We start from the raw sequence: 21,124 nt of genomic DNA on the forward strand, positions 1-21,124 counted from the left end.
TTTCTGCCGCTCTAGAGGGACACACAGAATCTACATTCCAATTTCTTCATCTGCTTCGATATGAAGAGAGAGAGAGAGATTAGCATTAAATATTTATTTTGTGAAAAAATATTTATTTTACAACAATAACAATGACACGTTTACAAATCCACTATTTTATATCAAGATGCATGCAACACTTTAACAACGTTTTACCGTTTTACCGTTTGTAGCTTCAGTTGTTGAACGTGTATCTTCAATTTTCATTCTACAATCTATCTTCTAATCTACCTCTAAATCCTTCTTCGATCTGTATTTTTGTTTTTCCTCGTGTCTTTGGCATCGCAGCCATCAGAAAAGAGGTGGCTGTAATAGATATTATAGTAAAAGTAAATAACAATGTATTTGTTCTGCGTTACCATCATTCGATATAATGCTAAAGAAGTAAAGTTCAACAAATTGCCGATAGTAACGGTAATCGATGCGAGGACGTCTATGTATTTGGTAGGATACAGTACCCCCCCTCCCCCCCCAATCAGTACTCAGGGTAGTGAAAAAAATTCCGAATGATCCAAACGCCTGCAATTCATGAATTAATTGTAATCTGCCGACTATATATATATATATAATACAACGAGCTTTTTAAAAAACTGACGATTTAAAAAAAAAAAATATTCAGTTCAATTTATATCAGGCAGATCTTCGAAGTTATTGTCATGATTATTTTCTTAAAAAGAATTTTGATGAAAATTTTTTGACAAATATTCGTGAAAAATGTTATTATCTTACACAAAGAAAAGGATGCAAATTAGAGGTACAATTTCCACGTTGATGTTCTGGAAAAATTGCAGATATACTCCTAAAGCGCACGAAAAGATTGACATACCGGCATAGAACACAACACGACATGGTTCGACGATTAAACCTGATAGAATTTCAAATTTTATTAATGATCTTCTTGAAACATTGCCAGTTTGAACGATATGTATCATATTCAATATCCGATGATCATAGTGCTTTAATTATGATAATTAATTGTAAAGATTATATAAAAGATATCAGAGCACGATAGTCATTTAATTAAATTCATAATTGTGCGATTATCAATTTATCATTAATGAGTCTTACTGCAGTTAATATTGCCTTTGGACTTATGAGTGGGTAAATCATGCAATTATATTATACTTTACATCACATATATGATAATCGCAGATCGTGTTAAATAAACAGAAATAATTACCTCTTGCTACAGCATGCGGTAATTATAGTGCCTACCGCTAGAATAATTAATTTACGATGATGATACGATTAATATACGAATATATAATATTACGACGGTGATCAGGAAGGGATCCACTATGATGTTAACCATAACGATCGTATCAACGGCATAAGCTACAATCACATATAGTCCACTAAACTGTTGAAAAAAAGAAGTAGAGTATTAGTATCACAAACGGCTTCCACACTTCTGGCAACAGCAATTGTCTTCCTGAATATTTTTCAATTCGTTCCATAAATTCGAGATAAAAAGACGATTTCTTTTTGGCCTCTTCCGCCGAGGAGCAGGTTTGAGATTCTTTAAGCTGGCTTGTCAATTCAATATAGTTCAATATAGTTCACCATTCTGTTAAATTCTTCTCGGAACTCTATCGTTTCCTGACGTAAGCCACGAATTCGAAGTAAAGCAATTCTGACTGCCTCCTTTTGATTTTTTGAAAGTAACCATACAGGACTTTCATAGATAAAAAGGATTACGCCTAACACAGATAATATTGACGGTATAATGCAAATCGCTACCAACCTCCAATCGTCCTAAAACAATATTAAATTTTTAAATAAAATTTATATATAAATTAGTACACATTAATTATAGTAATTGTTTCAAATATTTTATGGTAAATATTTACCTGTATACTATATCCTGGAAGATAAACAACTAGAATTTCGCTGTTTGACGCAACGTGTGTGGTAATGATTTCTTCCATGAAAATATAGAGATTTCTTCTAGATAAACTTGAATGCAACTTGTGTTAAGATCCATAGCAATGCCTGAAAATTTTCAAAATCTTTCTAATTAGTGACTTTGCAGTTAAACTTTGTCTTGCAGTTAAACAAATTAATCTATTAGAAAAGACTTTATTTTCGTTTTTATTTGTTTTAATTTTTTTTCCATATCTATGATGATTTGCATGTATAAAGTCACGATAAAACGTGTTAACATTTTAAAAATTTAATTAATTAATTAACAAAGAGTTTTCCAAGCATAGTAATGTATGAAAAATGTTCCACTATTATTTTATTTGTTATTGTACATAGTATATAATTACTTGATCATGGTTGAGAATATTTAAAGAATATTTTTCTTGACAAGAATTCTTAGAATATAATTTTGCATCGAGGTATAATTGACATAATTTTTTTTCCTCGATCATGATAGTTAAATATTTAAAATATATCGAAGTACTCAATGTTGCATCTCAATTTTCGTACTTTTGAAAATTTTTATACTTTTTGTTTAACAAAAATAATTTTTTATTGAATACATTTTAATAAATAAGAAAAACAACTGAATATCAAGGATCTAATCTTGATTCGCCGTATCTCTCACCTGTTACCGCTCTACCAATGAGAAGCTGTATCACATTATAATTACTTGCAATCAAACTCCAGCTCAAAGAAAAAATTATACCAATGATTATCATAGTATAATATCTACCATATTTCAATGTAAGAAGACACAACAAACAATAATTATAACGACGAATGGTATAGAAACTAAAAAAGTTTTTTATTATTTGTAAATAAATATAATCGACAAAAAATATTGTATAAAAATATATTATCCATTTTTCTAAATTATATCCATGACTTCAATTTATTGTTCTTACAATTAAATTATATTAAAAAATTATAATGAATATCATATAAATAAATGATAACAGATATTGATGTTATTGAATAATGTATATTTGGTAATTAACATTACTAATATTTTTGATTAAAGAAGCAAATTACCAAATAATGATTTCTCCATTGTGTCTAAAGTTATTGATAATATATTACTCGTTAATAATGGAAGCGCTATAGAAGAATATCCCAAAGTGAGTCCCACGTTAATAAATCCCAAATTGCAAAGAACTGTATACAGAAACTGCGGCAAATTTTATATATGTAATATATATTTATATAATATACATTTTAAATACAACAATACTGTCTTCGCTTTTATCATACTAAAGTTAAAAACGTTTTTGTCTGCTTTATAGAAATTTTATAACAAATTACGTTAATATAAAGTTATTTTCCTTCCTTTTATTAACATGTTTTAAATAATTAGATTTAATTGCATACCAACAAGAGCACATCTTTTCGCACATATATTTTTATTTTGTTCATATTATCACTGTTTCGCACAAATTTCACAGGAAACAAGATACTTTAATGGCATTATAATAATATTATTAATTTATAAGCTCGATTATGATGATTAATTTTTGTCTTTTATTAAATAACTTTTGTTCGGTCTTTTAATAAAGAGAAAGAAATTATAACATTTTCAGTAAAATTTCTTATATTATTAAAAATAATTCCTAATTTGATTTATCTCTCTCTCTCTCTCTCTCTCTCTCTCTCTCTCTCTCTCTCTCTCTCTCTTTTCATATATGTCTTAAACGTTTATTTAAAAAAACGTTTCAATATTTAAAAAGAAACTAACTCCCTTGTCATCCATATATACTGCTTTTATACTTATTCATCAATTAAATTATTATTAACAGTCATAATTATGTGATAATATGAAGCTTATCATTCTTAAAACTATTTTTTTAATTGCAAAATAATGACTAACGCTAAATGTTGCACTATATTTGTATTGAAGAATAACGTATTTTATACAAAATTTTCAAAATCATTAAGTTTTACAAAGTAAATAGAGTTTTACACGCAGCCAAAAAACACACTTTTTTTTTAATACTTTTGTCGAACACTGTATAAAGCGATTTAATTGCATTCAATGAACTATTATCTATATCTATCACACACTCAATATCATTGTAAGATTCCGAATACATTCCAAATCTAATAAACACGAGACTCACTCGAGGCGCTCATATAGCAACGTCAAGTGGTTAAACAAGTCAGTTTTGGTGCGCGCTTTCATCAGAGAAATCATGAGACAATTCAGATGACTTTGAAGCCACTGTATATTTTCATTAATAGCTACAATTAGTGTCGATTGTATAGTACCGATAACAACAGCGGATCAACAGCATTCTAAGATACATTTAATTTTTGCTTGTGGTGCTTTAACGTGAACGATATTTTTATTTTTTTGTAAAAACGGTATCTCTTATCGACATGGTGAACGTATCACCGTCTATTCTTTATCGATAATTAAACGTGTTTATCTAGTAGTAGTAGTAGATCTTGAGGAAGCAAAGAACGAGAAGTCGATAATGGACTGTTAAGAAACAATTACGCATTATTATAAGAAACAATTATACGCATTTCGTTAAGCTGAACATTTCTAATTTATTAAAATTAGTGCTAATACACATAGTGTTTTCATTTTTACTGCATGGACGCATTAGCATCTGGAAAAATGTCTTCTCCCGAAGAGGAATGCAGTTTCATTCAGGTAAGTCAGCGAACCTTTCACAAATCCGCCTTCTGCCTTTTATAACGATCAAATGCATTTCAACTGCACCGAAAGGTCGCGTTGAAACTTGAATGAATTTACATTCAATATTTATTATCAAAGCTGAAATTTTAAATTTACATATAAAAATATAAAAAATATAAAATAATGTTTCTATTTGTAATGATCTATATATAAAAAAAGAGATCTATAAAATCAACATTTAACAATCTGAATCTGTGTTTAAACGACCAGCCTTGGCGCCTTAATTCCAGTTTCTCTCCCAAATCTGCGAGTTGTAAAGCGCCATGATAAACTTTACTTCTACAGCCGTATGTTTGATGACCAGGGCTCGAAAAGATGTCAAATGTATAAGCATCTCAAGCAAGCTCTGCAAACATCACGCTCATTGACATCATACATCGGTCTTTTTCGCACCGCTTGTTGTGATTATCGTACGATTAATAATCTCACAATTAAAGTGATAATGACGGTATAATTATCAACGCTTTCGTAGCACTTCTAATGCAATTCAAGCGCGCGGCAATTACGGAGTTCGACGCAGTTGGAGTATGCCGCGCCGATTTTCCGTCTCGGAATTAAATTCCGTCTCTCGGAGGCGAATGGTGAGACGTATTGCCGATCGGCCTCGGAAAGATCGACGCATCGTGACGTGCACGCGATATCGTGCACAGTGACGACCTGATCTTCTTACGTAAGCGCTAAGAGTTCCGTGACAACGCTCTCATCATACCGTATTACATACGGTCTTACCGGTCGGCTTTATCGACTCATCCTTAATCTCTTTCAATTCATAAGCACGTGTCACCAGATCGCCGATCTCCGATACCGATGCGGGGGACCTCGTCGGATTAACGAACGCTTCGATCGTGATACCATATGCATCCTCCAGCGCTTCTTTGTCGTAATATTAGCGGTATTAAGATGTGTCTTCTAATTGTAACGCACGAAGCGAGATGATTTTTAATTCCAAATCGTAGAATACATTATGTAATACTTTAAAAAACATAATTATTATTTTTATGTGTTTATTTGTTCATTTTGGTTATATTTGATAATAGGTTATATTCTTATATATTTATAATTAAATATTTAATCATATATATATATATATATATATATATTGTAATGTATATTTTTTAAATATCTGTATATTTGTGTAAGAAATATATTCAATTTGAAATATGAGAATATAAAAATAAAGAAAATAAAGAAAAACAGATACTACTAAACTGTAGACTTGAGTTTTGTAAGCAGGCCTCCTTCTTTGAAAATACATAGACGCCATTTTTTGGAACAAAATGTTTGCCGAATTAAAACAAAAAAAATAATGAAATACGTAACATGCGCAATAATTTGAATCCAAGGCCGTTAAGGGATTAAACGAGCTCAAGAAAGTAAAGAAGGAAACGTTTGCAAATTTATTAAACCCGTCTGTAAAAGTCTTATGCAATTAATGCTGCTATTAATGTGCAAACGTGTTTGAAATTCGGCGAAATATTACATCTCGCGCTAATTACGTTTGCGATTGTACTGAGATCTGTTTTACGAGCGGTGACATTGTTTGCTTACGATGCCTTGTGATAGTGGCGATACTGTCACTCGTAGGAGATACCAAAAGCGACGTCACGTTCGCTGTTGTTCATTTAATCAAGACAAGTGTCATTCTTATCGCTTAGAATACTCGAAACATTGTAATTATGTACGCTACATGTATAAACGTAGGAAAATAAAATCTTAATATAAAATATTTTTTAATACAGAAATAAATATATTTAAATATATTTATATATATATATATATATTCCCTTATGGGCACCGTAATTTTTATTTAAAGACGAACATGGGAGAGAGAGAGGGGCCAAGGACTTCATTTAAATCGTCCATGTTGTAAGATGGCATTGATCACGATATATAATTTACGGATACACAATTTAATTGCTATAAAATGTTTCTTAATGGGTGCCCATCCTAAGAATCGGCGATAAATTAATGGGGAATCGTGATAAAAATTACGTCACAATATATGTTTATCTCGTTCGAGGAAGTTGCGCAAGCCAATGTCAAGACGACCGGAGGAAAAATAAGACCGGAAAAAATTTAGAGTTACAACAATTTGTAGCGCAGTGAGGAATTAATCGAAGCGTGAAGTCACTTTGAAGTCTCACGTCGATTACTAATTAGCCTTTCACTCCGACTGAATCCGACGGCGAAACAAACAGACGTTTCAGATTAAGTATCCACGTGTACGACCCTATGACGTACAACAAATTTTTGTTGCTACAGAATAAACATGGATCTGACACAAAGGTGTGATTTTAATTAACCAGTCTGATATTTCCGACCGTCTATTATTAACTAATTTAAACAAAAAGAAAAAGATATTTTTATTTTAATCAGATTCAAATGATGTCTTCCTATAAATCAATTATACTGCTCATCATATTTATCCAGCATGTATATATTTATTACTATAAAATGTAAAATTAGTAATATAAAATTGTATACAAAATGTTCTTAAAATAATCAATCGTCGAGTTGAAACAAATAAAGATAACGATATTTATAAATTTACGCAAAACGAAATATAAAATTTCGAAATAAGTTTTAAATAACAGATACGACGAGATTATTAGTCAACCGCGCGTGCTTTTTCTTTGCTCTCTTTCATTTGATTAACTGCATCATATTTCCCGTTCCTCCGTCTCCCCCTCAGGCAGAAGTCTCTCGTGACGTTATGACAAATTATGCTCATTACCATTGATGTCATCATTATTGTTAATTAAACTTTGTTCCGATTAAACGTTATTACGCCGATTTTGCGAACATGCCAACTATCAGCGATTTTTTCGATTGTCTTCTTACGTAATCGCCTCATTATCAGTTACGAAGAGACGTCTATTTGACATTCGCTCGCCTGAGCATCGCCGATACGGCGCGACGCGAAGCGGTCCCGGAGTGGAGAAACGTGGCCGGGTGCAGCAGATAAAATCCGTGCGTCGTCCTCAGTCAATAACGAGTTCCCAGTTAGTCGCTGGTCGCACCAACCACGGGTTGCACACCGGGAAGCTCATCGATCTCGCGCTAATCGGAAGAAGGCTCGCGAATGTCGCAACGCGGACGGACGAGAGACGTTCACGCGAGTAAAGGCATACTCAGGCCTCAGAGAGGCTCTCATCGTGCGACTTGAAGGGACACACACATTTCGAGCCGACGCATTTACGAAAATCTCGAATCTATATTGCGACGAAGACGAATATCGAACTTTGACGGAATAACAGTGGGCACGTTTACTCTCTCTCTCTCTCTCTCTCAGATCTGAAGATATCCGAGACCGGCTCGGAAAACGGCAATTATTTCTAAGATAATTTCTAAGAATTTTCCAGAGCGATCCGGTGGATATCTCTCCGAGACGACGACGACGTTTTGCTTGAATGGCAAAACAATAAAATCGTTAGATTAGACACGTTATTTGTAATTGTTATGTAAAGATCGAAGGCGCAATCTCGAACCGCGATTTTCCGCGGAACGCTATCGAACGGGGCAATAATACGAGCAGACAGTCGAGAGGGATAAACAGCTCGGCGCGGATCGCGTATTTATTGCATTGTACATACGACGATATTATATCTGAACAAAGAAGAAACTGAAGGCAGAAGAAAGGAGACCAGACTCGTCTATCTAAAACTCGCGGCGCATCCGAACGGGACGGCAGTAAATTAGCATCGAGTCGTTGAAACGCATCTATTCGGTGATCGGTCTCCGATCGAAAGTCTCTTTTAAATAGCCCGGCATGCAAGCGGTCGATGAATGATGATAAAGATTTAAAGTACCTTGCGATACGATATCGAGCTCATCAATCGAATATATATAAACACCGTCGAGTATTGTAAAGGCATATAAAGGATTGAGTCGTGAATGAGAGCGAGAAGAGGTGGTCACTTGTCAAAGGAAATAAAAAAGACTGATTGATTGATTCTCTTTTAAAAAAAAATTGCAAATCACGCATTTTTGTGCATTACGTAGAGAGATTACCGTTGTTATATTACTATTTGTTTAATTATTGGAAAATACTAAAGATACTGAAGAAAAGGGAATACCATGGCGAACACAGCGGACGTTAATAACACGGATGGACAAACGGACAGTAACGTAAATAGACAGACGGACGTGACGAATGTAAATGAACAAACGGACGTGAAAAATGTAAATGGACAAACGGACGTCAAAAATGTAAACGAACAAACGGACGTTGATAATGCGAATGGACCAACGGACGTTAACAAAACGAATGAACAGAAAGATATTAATAATGTGAACGAAATGCATATTAATATTGTCGGTGGGCAAACCAGCATTAACAATACAGGTGGAAACGTATCATTGTGCATGGAGGTCAAGGTACGTACATATTTTCGGAATACAAATTCAAATTTTTGAATTATATTCGTAAAAGTTTATATTCGTTGAAGAATTATATTCGTTGAAGTATATTCGTGCATTTTTAATCTAAAATAAACCTTCCTCTAAATTTTAAATTTTAAAAATTGTCTGTTAAAGATGGTCTGATATTTAAAATTATCATCGTATTTCAGTGCATTTTTTAATATACATTTTAACAAGACTAACTATATTTCTAAGGTTTCTTTTCTTAGCTCTAAAACTCATAATTGAAAAAAGTATTTTATGATATTTTTCTTTTTTGAGAATGTGTCAAAAAGAGTTTTTGCTTTATTTTGAATTCTTTTTATTATGCAGCATCATATTCGTTAAGGAAAGGAGGAACTCTTATTAGAGTTACGTTTATCAGGATTTTTTCTTCGTCTTTTCTTCCCTTTGAATATAAAGCTCTGTGCTATCTCTGAACATCATTAATCATATTCCGCGATAACGACTTGAATTTATCAATTTTAGCAGCCTTTTGATCTTCACTTTTAGCATTAAATATTCCTGTAATATAGAATTACCAATATGAGCGGCGTTTATGTACACTCTTTCAGTTGTATAAGAAATCGTTTAATTATGTTTAAGATTACCGACAATTTGTATCTTTATTCTTATGACTCGTGTTTTACAATCAATAAAAAAAAAAAAAAAAAAAAAAACGCGATAAAAACCGAGTCTGATGTATTTATGTATGTGAAACTTAGATCAGCTTTGAAAATTACGTATATACGTAATTATGGAAATGGTAATAACGATTAACGATTAACAGTTTATTAATCTTCTTTTTGCAGATGGAATCTAGTGTTTCTGATGAAAAAAAGTGGGAACGATCCGGAACAATTTATCAAGTAAGCTAAATCTTCTTACACGCTAAACAATCGCGTATAATTTTGCCTACAATTATTATTCATGAAAGACAAAGTGAATAATGAGAATGATAATATCTCATATTGTTTATCAAATCCAAGTGTTAATATAAATCACTTTTAGAAATAATAACGAACCCATCTTGCCGATGGAATGATTGATTTTTGCCTTATCGATCTTATCGTCGAAAACAAGTGCCTCGTAAATATTAACTATAGTTAACTTATTTCTCAATTAATTTATCTTTACGTGACAAGATGCACGCGCTTAATGCGCTTTTGCAATCGAGATAGCAAAATATTTTGCAATAAACATAATCTCTCTTTCTCCCTTTCTCTCTGCATCTTTTAAAATTTATATCGCGACGATGACACGCTTCCAAGTCTATTCATTGTACGCTTTTCGAATGATCTTGGAATTAAGATGTAGTAATCAAGTCAAAATGCAAATTACATGAAATAAAAACAAGACGTGTAGTAGAACAGATTTCCTATTTTATTCGATTTTGTCCGTAATAAATTATGTAAATTGTTAGGAAACATTCATGGAATCATTTATATAACTCTCATTTATAATTCACAATTAATCAAAAAAAAAGTTTGCACGCGTAGTTGTATTAACCTTGTCGCAATCATCAGTTACAGATTAGAAAGTGAAAAAATACGAGCAAACACAAATATTTTAATTTTGTTTAAAAAAAGAAAAAAATTCGCTCACTTTGATTCTTATTTATACTGTCATCAATATTTGCATTTCTTTCACATCATGACTGCACAGCGCTTCTTTATTTTGCATAAAACAACGGTATCTTCAAAAGATTTCGATCTACATTTCTGCGTGATCTCTCACGTAAGATGCTTATTCTTGAGCACACAACAAAGAAATGCATTATATACATATACATATGTATATGTATGTATATATGTATGCATATACATACATATATATATATATATTTTTGCTTATCTCTGACGTCACATAAAATTCCAAATCTTCCAGATCAATGGCGATAAGATATACTCTATCTTCATTATGAGATTTTCCATTCGGTAGTTATCTCGATATCTTGAAAAGGATAATAGGCACTACGTATTAATTCGCCTTTAAGCCATCATAAAAAAAAACCATCATTTTCCACCGCGAGTTTTTAAGGCGCATTTAATTGTCGGCTGCGCCTTCCTTCGCGATTATTCGTTAAACCGGTTCTAATGTTATTCGCATGTATAACAGCTGCAGCAGTTGGCATGATAAGGGAAATTATTCAGATAAAAAATTCGATGATATGCTTCAGTTAACCTTAGCCTTTGGTGATACGATAACTGCAATACCTCCCGCATCTGTTTACCGCGCTTTTCGCGCACATGTTTTGCAACATGTAAACAATGATCTAGCCATAAATATTCCATTTTGAAAAGTTTACCGAGAGCTCACGTTTTGCAACGCAATATACAAATATTTTTCTTAAGATTTTTCGCACGCTCACCGTTACGTTTTCATTACAATTCACCGATATCTCCAATTTTCCTCTGATTTACGATCTCTCTCTCTCTCTCTCTCTTTTTTTTTTTTTTTAACAGATACTGATGGCTTTATGCGCCAATGTTGTAGTACTGGGGCCTGCGATGGGTTTCGGTTACAGCGCTGTAGCGGAACCTGCGATGATGAACCCAAAAAGTCCCGACGACTTGCGGCTTGACGCTGTCCAAGCGAACTGGATGGGTCGGTGTCACGAAAAATTCACCCCTTTAACCAGTTTCCCTTGAAACTTGTTAAATTATTAGGAATAAACTTTAATCGTAATTGTTTCTTGCGCCACAGCTACCGTATCGGCGTTGGGTACGCCTATCGGCTGCTTACTTTCGAGCGCTGTGATGGGACGAGGAAGGAAGATCAGCATGTTCGTGACATCGTTCATCTCGATGGCGGGTTGGGTGACCATTTACATGTCGAACAGTTACACGCAGATCCTGATAGGAAGAGCGATTTCCGGAATATCCACCGGTATGGCGTCGGTTCCGACGACGGTGTACGTGGCAGAAATAGCTGGACCGAAATGGCGAGGCACGATGGTCACGTGGACCAGTATCTCAATTGCTCTCGGTGTTCTTATTGTTTATATCTTCGGATATATCATTAAGGTAAATGCTCATAATATTAATTAATATATATGAATAATAATAATAATAATAATAATAATAATAATAATAATAATAATAATAATAATCTCGATTTTTCTCTCAAAGGACGACTGGCGACTGGTGGCTCTGCTGTGCGCCCTATTTCCGTTGTGCGCGATCGCCCTCACCCTGCTGGTGGTACCAGAGACTCCTCTATGGCTGCGGGACCAGAATCGGCCCGAGGAAGCGCTGGAGATCATGAAAAGATTTCGCGGAATACCGAAGGACCAGCCAGCCACGGCGGAGGTTCTGTTTGAGCTGAAGCCACGGCCGCAGAAGAAAAATCAGAATATACTGAAGCACTTGGTGAAAAGGAGCTCCTTGGTACCGTTCGGTATAATGATCGCGTTCTTCTTCTTCCAACAATTCTCCGGAATCTTCGTCGTCATATACAACGCCGTCGCGATCATGGCCAAGTCCGGTGTCAAGGTAGATCCTTATCTCGGGGCCGTACTGATAGGGGTCGCCCGTTTCATAGCCAGTCTTCTGACGGCCGGCGTGTCTCGCAAATTCGGTCGACGAATACCATCGATGATATCCGGCATCGGCATGACGATATTTATGGGCGGCCTGTCGCTCTATCTCTTCCTGGCGGAAAAGGGCACGGTTATGGCGGACAACGGGGTGGTCCCGGTGATCTGCATGGTGATGTATATCTTTACGAGTACTCTGGGCTTCCTGGTCATGCCCTTCGCCATGGTGGGCGAGGTATACCCGTCCAAGGTCAAAGATATATTGTCCGGCTCGACGGTTTGCCTAGGTTATCTCTTCAGCGCGGTGACCGTCAAAACGTATCCGGATATGCTGGCCCAAATGGGTATGCACGGTGTGTTTCTCTTTTTCGCAATCGTGTCTCTGGTTGGGGTCGTATTCATCCTATTCTTCCTACCTGAGACGAAGGGAAAGACCCTTCGTGAAATCGAAGACATGTTCTCGATGAAGAAGAAGGCCTTTGAGTTGCAGACAACCGAAGGAATAGTCGGGGAAAGAGTAGCTCCAACCTCCGTCGGTCTTTTAAGAAATTGAGGATATTTAATGTTTATAAAAACGGGCAGGTAACCGTCTAGAGTAAATTATATTATATTTATGGAGGAAAAGACATAAAAATCGAACGTACGAATGTTGCATGGCTGGCGGAAGAAATGAAACAAATGCAACGCTGTTCTGTGATATTTCGAGAGGTATCCTAAAATAAGGGGTATAAAATCGAAATAATGAAATATCTTTTATATTTATTCTAAATACATTAAACGAGATCTTTCAATCATATATTTCGTAAAATTCTGACTTTCTGACGTGGATAAAAGACGTAAAGATATTTGCTTACAAAGAGAAATAAATAAAACGTATTATGACAAAGCTATGTTGTCATCTTGATAAGAATTTTGCCATTGAAACGAGAACAGTGCCATATATCAATAGTTCCACATGCAAGATGTGTTCCAAATGTGTTGCAAATTCCACTAAAATAAGATTTGATTTGCACTAATTTACAACTAATTTACGGCAAGAGAGAGAAGAGAGAGAGAGAGAGAGAGAGAGAGAGAGAGAGAGAGAGAGAGAGAGAGAGAGAGAGAGAGAGAGATACGCAATCTCGAAAATTACATTTATATAAGACAACATACTGTACTATTTAATTAAAATTCATTTATATACTTATTGCTCAGTAAATGAGGCATCTCTTAATCTTCAAGATACAATTCAAATTATCGTCACATATCTCAAATATTCTCCTTTATCGAAAGGATAGATTAAAATGTCATCACATTGAAGATCTAGAGAGAAGAATATGTTGCGTAAAATCGATTGCGTTCTATCGATAATATGCATAGTTAATTAAATATAAGATATTTAATCAGTGATAATTATACTTTATCAGTGATAATTTATATTGACTGTTCAACAGTATAAAAATTTATGAATGCGAAATCGAAAGGAGACATTGCGTGATAGTGCTTATCTAAGTGCACTAAACAAATTGCACAAATAGCTTATTATTGATTTACTTTTTGTAAAATTGTCTTCATGCTAATTACCAGCATGTTAAATTTGATTTATTCGCCGATAAGGTCGACAAGTTGGCGCGATGATAACGATCGAATGTCGACTCGATAACGATATAGAAAGGCGTTTCGTATTCGCGTGTCACGGATACATGTTGTTTACTTAAGGCTGGAAAGTATTCTGACATTGCGATAATAATTGAGGGAATTGTCTTCAATTAAATTGCCACTTTACAATTGTCTTTTACAATTTGAAATGTAACTTTCTTTATTTGTACAAATTGGGGGGAGGGGGGACAGTGCGATGATATTGACGCAGCTATTGGACGTGAAGTACTTACTTTACAGCTTACCAAAGTTTACAGCTTACCAAAACTCTAAAGTTTATCGTGCGACTGATCGATGAATTAATTTACAATTAATTCAACTAATTCTGAAACTTATTTAAGTTATACTAAATATGTATCATATATGTCAATATAAAAATACATATATATACATATGTGTCTCATGTATTTTATAATTATTAAATATAATTATTTAAAATATTATTAAAATCTTAAATAATAAATTAACAAATAATGTAACAATCACGATAATTAAATAACAAATAATGTACAATTTACGAAATGTGAAAGCGTGGGATACAGGTGGGATCCGGTGGAGAAACGAGGCGAGAAAAGATAGGATGACGATTAACATGATTACTGACAATAATAATGATAATAATAAGAAGTAATAATAATAACATAGAATAATTGTAAAATTGTAGTAATAATACAACATAATGCTAATAAACACTCAATAATTAAAATAAATTATTGTTTGCGAGGTGGTACAGGAAGAAAATATTACTTTGTCCCGAAAAGTTATCATGTTACGTAACATATATCATTTAACCAAAAATGCAAACGTTTAGGAAATAATGTCGAATTTTCTCGTAACATTTTAACATGGCTTAAATTGTTCTCCTTCTTTTTGCCTCCATGCTCTCGAAAATTACTTCGCACCACGTTATGAAATGTGACGATATGGTGAAATACATGCATGATGATTTAACAATACTAAATATTATTCAATATATATATTATATATATATATATATATATATCAAAATAAAGAAGAAGAAGAAGAAGAAGAAAATATGTATAAAAACGCTTTGCCTCTATAAAGTGGAATGCTTCGCATTTCTCTTTATTATGTTAATAAAAATAAATCTTAAACCTTCGAATTGAAAAGTGCAAAGAATCTTTCATACAATTTACTTTTATAAAAGGATTTTAAGATATACAAACATAAAGATGTATATTTGACAACATTAAGCTCGTGTACATTACACTTTTAAATTCGAAGGAAGTATTAATTAACTTCAGTCTTCTTCTTCGATTATTTTCAAATATCAATTAAAACCAAAGTTTCATGTGAATCGTCCGGACTTAGCCCTAGCACTCTTTATATCGTCTTAATTGATAATCTTTCTATTAATATATCAGCTGATGAGAAGTCTTATGTGTTTAAACAAACAGTTCGTTCTATCATGGGCGAGGCGTGACGTTTCTTTCAAAACAATTATCGCTCATCATTGATTCACAATCTATCTTTTGATTCAGAATATTGTGAATGGAGTTTTGCATAGTTTTTGTCGCTGTAGCTGTTCCAATTTTTTTTATAAATAGAATAAAATTATAGATAAATATAAAATTAAATTTTATAATTAACATGTTAATTAAAAAACGCTATTCTCTCGAATTAGCTACTATTAATTAATTCTAAAATAATTTTTGTAATCAAATCATGCAATTCGATTTAATAAGAGAAGGAAATAATATTCCGTAAGATGTAAAGTAATTAAATAAAATAAGTAAAGTAAGTAAAAAAGTAAACGAAGAACTAATTTAACGAAACTGGGCTCCGCGCGTATTCGCGCCTAGGGCATGAGTCGAACGATCCAGTTAGCTACCTTAACGATCTAATAATGTCAGTAAAGCTCTGTTAGCGCCGGAGATCGGACACCCTCCACTCGTTCTCATATCTAACCCTCCCTACGCCAGTAAAGCTTCCTTGGAGTCAAAAGCCTCTTTTTAGCTGCTGGTCCTCCGTTACGCGTATCGCTAATAAAAAACTCCGCCGATGTACGAGAGTACGTTTTTGTCGTTACGCTCGATTATCATAAATTAAATATCGAATCGTTGTTTTCAGTTCTTGCCTGCCATTCGAGTCCAATCGAGTCGATTTTAATCAACGATTGTTGTCCGCGTGATCGGCAAAAGCTTCAGGAGCCCAGCTCGCGGTCGAATCGTGGACGAGAGATCGAAATCGCGCGCCGATTTCACCGATTCGACCGGATTCATTCTTTTTCTCGTTGTCGCGTTTCCTATTCTACCGTCTCTCAAAACGGAATCTGAACGTATCCTGCGGAAGCGCCAGATTGCCGATCGGGACCTTGTAGATCTCCTTCTCTACCGGCAATATGTTGAAGTTCTTCAGCAGGGTGGCTATCGTCGAGAAGCTGATGTACTGAACCATTTTGTAGCCCATGCAAGATCTTCGGCCACCCCCGAACGGCAGGAAGTGTTCCGGCTTCAGCAGCTTGCCGTTCTGCACAAATCGCTCCGGCATGAATTCTTCAGGCGAGACCCACAAGCTCTCCGACATATTCAAATCGTAGTTGTTCAGAAAGATAAACGTGTCCTTCTCTATCTTGTAACCTGGAAGATAGAAAATCGAGATTTAAATAAAAACAAAAACAAAAAAATTCCCAAAATTGTCATATTCTATTTTTTAAATTATAAATAAAAATATTGCGTAAGCTCAACAAAATATTCTCTTCAATAATCGTCGTTGTAAAAATTTGCTTATTTCACTCGCAGTTTTATAAATTTCTGCAAATTGCAACAACTAACAAGATTAGATTTATATAATATTCGCTTTAACAACGTAGCAGGAGGGAGAAAAAAATTGCTCACCGGCTATGGAACTATCCTGATTGGCGACATGTGGCACGATCGGGCTGGCGATCAGTCTGATCGCTTCGAGAATGATCGCTTCCGTGTACGGCATGCTTCCTCTATTCTCCAGGCCGACGAAGGCGCTCGGGGTTTCGACCCCGTCGATTTCCATCTGCGCTATTTTCTGTACGTGCGGCCGAATAACCAGGTATCCCAAGATCTTGACTAAGAGATTGCCGACCGCCGAGTGACCGCCAATGATGTCTTCCAGCGCGAACATCGCCATCTCCCAGGACATCTTGGGCTCGGCGTCGGTCTTGATGTGATTGATCAGGCAGTCGACGTAGTCCTCCTCGGGGATGACCGACCTCCAGCTAGTCACACGATCGCCGATTATGTTCTTCTCCACGAACTTCCTGACCTCGTGGCTCCAGTTCGCCATTTTCGTCATGTTACGTTGGTGCAATGGCATCAGAAACGGCATAAAGTCCGCGGCGTAGCCTTGATTTACCTCGTAGAACACCTTGTCGAAGTTCTCGGTCATCTCACGGAAGGGAATATAGTCGAGGCTGAAGCTCCGCGAGCAGAAATACTTGATAAAGATATTCGCGCACGTGTGCATGATCAATGGCTTGACGTGCAAGCTGACACCGGAGATGCTGGTCAGGTGGTCGATCAGCCAATCCATCTCGCCGCCGATGATGCCGTTCAACTGGTTGTATCGTGTGGTAAAAGCGCGCGGGAACGTGTGTCCTCGCAGCATCTCTCTTCGCGTTTTCTGAATGTCCGACCAATTGCAGAACGCCAGAGCTATAAATACATTAAAAAAAAAAAAAAAAAGAGATTTAATTGTCGTCCTATCTTAAAAGTCCAACATACATTCAGTTAATAATAATAAACAATTTTAAAATTTTCATTAAGAATTAGTATCCTATAATTTGTTTGGCTGAAAAATATACTTCAACAATATTTGTAAAATATAAATACATAAATATCTTTCTTTTTTTTCTTTTTACTTAGAGACATGATATTTAAAACAATTTCTCCAATACGGCAGTAATTAATTTTGCTTCCGTCGTGTCGTAATCTATAGCAACTTGCAACAGAAGTAGCTGACGTCGTGGCGTCGTGATGGTATATTCTGCGATGGTACGTTTGCGGTTCAAATTACCGAATCGAGAAAAAAATAATCAGCACAACTGGCAGCGGTGTTGAACTTGGCCTTGTTACCGTTGCGGCGCGCGTAACAACGTGTTTCAAAACGTCATCATTTTTAGCAAGAGAAAAATTCGCATACCCTCCCTTTCTATTTCGCACACCTTCCGATCGCGTCGCGAACGCGGAAATGTGCAGCTAGACGGCATCAATTCCCCGGCAGAGGCAGAAAATGGATTCGCCGTTCGGCGCACTTGATATGAAATCGAAGCGGGAGAAGAGACGGTAGCAGGAAGTGACCCGGTTTCTCGCCGTGCATGCGGGGCAACCGAGACCGAGAACCTGAAGAGCAATTTTTCCACAACCCTGTTCTCCCATTACCTGTTTTTTTTTCGCGACAACTCGGCGAACTCATCAGATCGGAATAAAAAACACTTTGAAAGAAATCTTTTTTAATTTAACATTTTACATAAAATTATAAAATATATAAAATATATAAAAATATATTTTCGTAATAAAAAACAATTAAGTAAAATATGGAAATGTTTAACGCAAATTAATTTAAAATAGAATCATATGCGAGCATCGAGAAAAATTGTAAAATATCGTTAATTCATTGCCCGTGACGAAGAAAAATCGTGGGATCGAGTCGGCTAATAATAGCTAGTCATTCTGTAATAAACAAGAAACATGGAGATCGTATTGTGAGTCGGCGGTGCCCGTGACGTATGCGCGAAAATAAAATATTTCACCGCGACTTACGGGCCTGTGAACGGGAAGGGGTTAGCGCGATCGTCTCGCATCGCGGGGCACGGCGGCGGCGATTCTGGTGGATCAGCCTTGATCCTGTTTGCCGGGTGAGCCAGGAACGCGTGAAAGTGGTACCGTGACCTTTTCCGCCTGCACTTGGTACCGCTTCTTACCGCTGACCTTAGCACGAGTTTCGGCGCGGACGAGCGTGGAATATGCGTGCGCGACAGGTAAATCACGTATTATGCGTAAGGTACGCGTGAGTATATTCATGCGTATGTGCGCTCACGTGTTTTTGCGTGCGCGCGCGCGCAAGCGACGTACGACAAGGTCGTTAGCATGAGAAGCGACTTTTCGAGGAGCTCCTCCTGAAACGAGGTGCTGACAAGCCGCGCGGGCCTTCGGCCGACGCTACATCGATGATTCACGATTCGGTGGACAGTAAATCACAATCGATCGGAATTTCTGATCTCCCTGCCGGACGCGCGATCAGGGAACAGGAACACGCTCGCAACGTGACCCAAACCGCTGAGAGAGTGATTCGTTTGCGGTTGTGTGAGCGTAATCGATCTGCGTTTCGATCGAACAATCTGAACTAAAAAGTGTTAAGTAACCACCAAATTGGCTGAATTCATTTCTATTGGCTTACTAATTGTTAATATCAATAGAATGATAAATCGGCCAGAAAATTGCTTCAAATATATGAAATTCGAATTCGCCACAATCTTACAGTTATAAATCTTTTGTTTGTAATATTAATCTCTTTTTCTTGTTTAAACATTCAGAATTTTTTAAACATAATTTTAATATATTAATGTAATATTAAAAGTTTCTTTGAATAGAATTAATTAATTTTGTATCGATTTTTAGGTGCACGAACAATAACAAAAATACTTACAGTTCTCCTTGTTGCCGCAGAAGAGAAGATGATATCTGATAAAGTTCGGCCTGGAGTCGAAGTGATGGCCCTTGGTGATCAAAACCTCTTTGATGTTCTCCAGTCCATTGACGACGACACACTGTACAGATCCCATCTTGAGCTTAATCACCTGGCTGTTGTAAGTCTTGACGAGGTCGCCGAAGGCCTTGTAAGGCACGTCGTAGCGTCCCAAAATATGAAGGGAGCCCAGGATTGGCCATGGCCTCGGCCCAGGTGGATCTTGTAGGGACGGCTCTTCGCCGTCGTATAGTTTCTTCGGCGTCTTTTTCGACGTAATATAGTCTACTATGATCAAGGCTAAGGCTACCAAAACAACGGCGAGCAGAAAGCATGTTGTGGTGCTGACAAAGATCATCCTTCGGCACAATCACAAATTTCTTCATTAAAGAGAACCTTCTCGTCCTTTTCTTCCCTTTTCTCTGATGATCCGGGAAAAATATTCTTCTTGACTTTCCAACAGAAATACTGTTTCGATTATCGAGCCCAGAGCTCTTCGATTTATATCTTTTCTGTGGGATATATTCTTTCTTAATTCGAAACACATGTATTGATGATTAGGCCGTCTATCTTCAGTAAGGTGAATTTCTTCTCGAAACCCAGATGCAGTCCCTTGCTCACGTCGCTGGAAATGTCAACAATCGTCGATTCTTCTCCAAAACGATCTCTCGGACGTGATAGCTCCACCGCAAACGAGTATCGGCTGATCGGGACGCAAGCTCCTTGTGGCCCGTCTGTGAACGGCCCGCCGATCTGTCTCGGTCTGTGGGGATAGGATGGTTGCCCGGCTATCTTATATAGCCGGGCGTAATGTAGTCAGCACATTTGCGTCGAGCACTGTGCGCCTCAACCCCATACATATGGATTCGTGTTCAGACGAGGTGGGCTGTGTGCAAGAGGAGGAGGGAGGGAGGGAGGGAGAGAGGGAGGAGGAGGTGGTGGTGACGATAGAGGTGGAGGAAGACGAGAGAGAGAGAGAGAGAGAGAGAGAGAGAGAGAGAGAGAGAGAGAGAGAGAGAGAGAGAGAGAGAGAGAGAGAGAGAGAGAGAGAGAGAGAGAGAGAGAGAGAGAGAGAGAGAGAGAGAGAGAGAGAGAGAGAGAGAGAGAGAGAGAGAGAGAGAGAGAGAGAGAGAGAGAGAGAGAGGAGGAGAAGGAGGAGGAGGTGGACATCTCTTGTACGGATCATGAGTGCGTACCCCTCT

General features: G+C 36.3%; 2 protein-coding genes and 1 long non-coding RNA gene across 4 annotated transcripts; 1 reads left to right on the forward strand and 2 right to left on the reverse strand.

Moving 5' to 3' along the window:
- Nucleotides 1-1,315: 1,315 nt before the first annotated feature.
- On the reverse strand, nucleotides 1,316-3,024 carry LOC105426396 (uncharacterized). Its single transcript, XR_016139771.1, has 3 exons — nucleotides 2,591-3,024; nucleotides 1,890-2,031; nucleotides 1,316-1,794 (listed from the first exon to the last, which is right to left on the reverse strand). It is a non-coding gene; the product is annotated as an uncharacterized LOC105426396 (long non-coding RNA).
- A 1,110-nt stretch (nucleotides 3,025-4,134) lies between these two features.
- LOC105426320 (trehalose transporter 1-like protein) lies at nucleotides 4,135-14,950 on the forward strand. Of its 2 annotated transcripts, none has more exons than XM_011637483.3 (5): nucleotides 4,135-4,618; nucleotides 9,877-9,933; nucleotides 11,530-11,671; nucleotides 11,771-12,090; nucleotides 12,196-14,950. In XM_011637483.3, exons 1-5 carry the CDS (start codon nucleotides 4,559-4,561, stop codon nucleotides 13,153-13,155), a joined length of 1,539 nt encoding a protein of 512 aa, XP_011635785.2. In that variant the 5' UTR covers nucleotides 4,135-4,558; the 3' UTR covers nucleotides 13,156-14,950. The 2 variants fall into 2 exon arrangements, with proteins under 2 accessions (XP_011635785.2, XP_011635784.2); XM_011637482.3 differs by lacking the exon at nucleotides 4,135-4,618 and adding an exon at nucleotides 7,426-9,040.
- LOC105426322 (cytochrome P450 307a1) lies at nucleotides 14,627-20,803 on the reverse strand. Its single transcript, XM_011637485.3, has 3 exons — nucleotides 19,884-20,803; nucleotides 17,099-17,890; nucleotides 14,627-16,840 (listed from the first exon to the last, which is right to left on the reverse strand). Exons 1-3 carry the CDS (start codon nucleotides 20,278-20,280, stop codon nucleotides 16,512-16,514), a joined length of 1,518 nt encoding a protein of 505 aa, XP_011635787.2. The 5' UTR covers nucleotides 20,281-20,803; the 3' UTR covers nucleotides 14,627-16,511.
- Between the last annotated feature and the right edge of the window lie 321 nt (nucleotides 20,804-21,124).

Source organism: Pogonomyrmex barbatus, unplaced genomic scaffold (assembly GCF_055798465.1).
Source record: "Pogonomyrmex barbatus isolate J1 unplaced genomic scaffold, ASM5579846v1 scaffold3, whole genome shotgun sequence".
NCBI classification, from domain to species: domain Eukaryota; kingdom Metazoa; phylum Arthropoda; class Insecta; order Hymenoptera; family Formicidae; genus Pogonomyrmex; species Pogonomyrmex barbatus.

Coding starts and splice junctions, on each gene's coding strand:
- LOC105426322 (XM_011637485.3), bottom strand. CDS start 20,280: ATGATCTTTGTCAGCACCACAACATGCTTTCTGCTCGCCGTTGTTTTG. Junction 17,891..19,883: donor CTGCGGCAACAAGGAGAACT/GTAAGTATTTTT, acceptor ATGTATTTATAG/CTCTGGCGTTCTGCAATTGG. Junction 16,841..17,098: donor TCAGGATAGTTCCATAGCCG/GTGAGCAATTTT, acceptor TCTATCTTCCAG/GTTACAAGATAGAGAAGGAC.
- LOC105426320 (XM_011637482.3), top strand. CDS start 8,741: ATGGCGAACACAGCGGACGTTAATAACACGGATGGACAAACGGACAGT. Junction 11,672..11,770: donor TGTCCAAGCGAACTGGATGG/GTCGGTGTCACG, acceptor CTTGCGCCACAG/CTACCGTATCGGCGTTGGGT. Junction 12,091..12,195: donor TCTTCGGATATATCATTAAG/GTAAATGCTCAT, acceptor TTTCTCTCAAAG/GACGACTGGCGACTGGTGGC.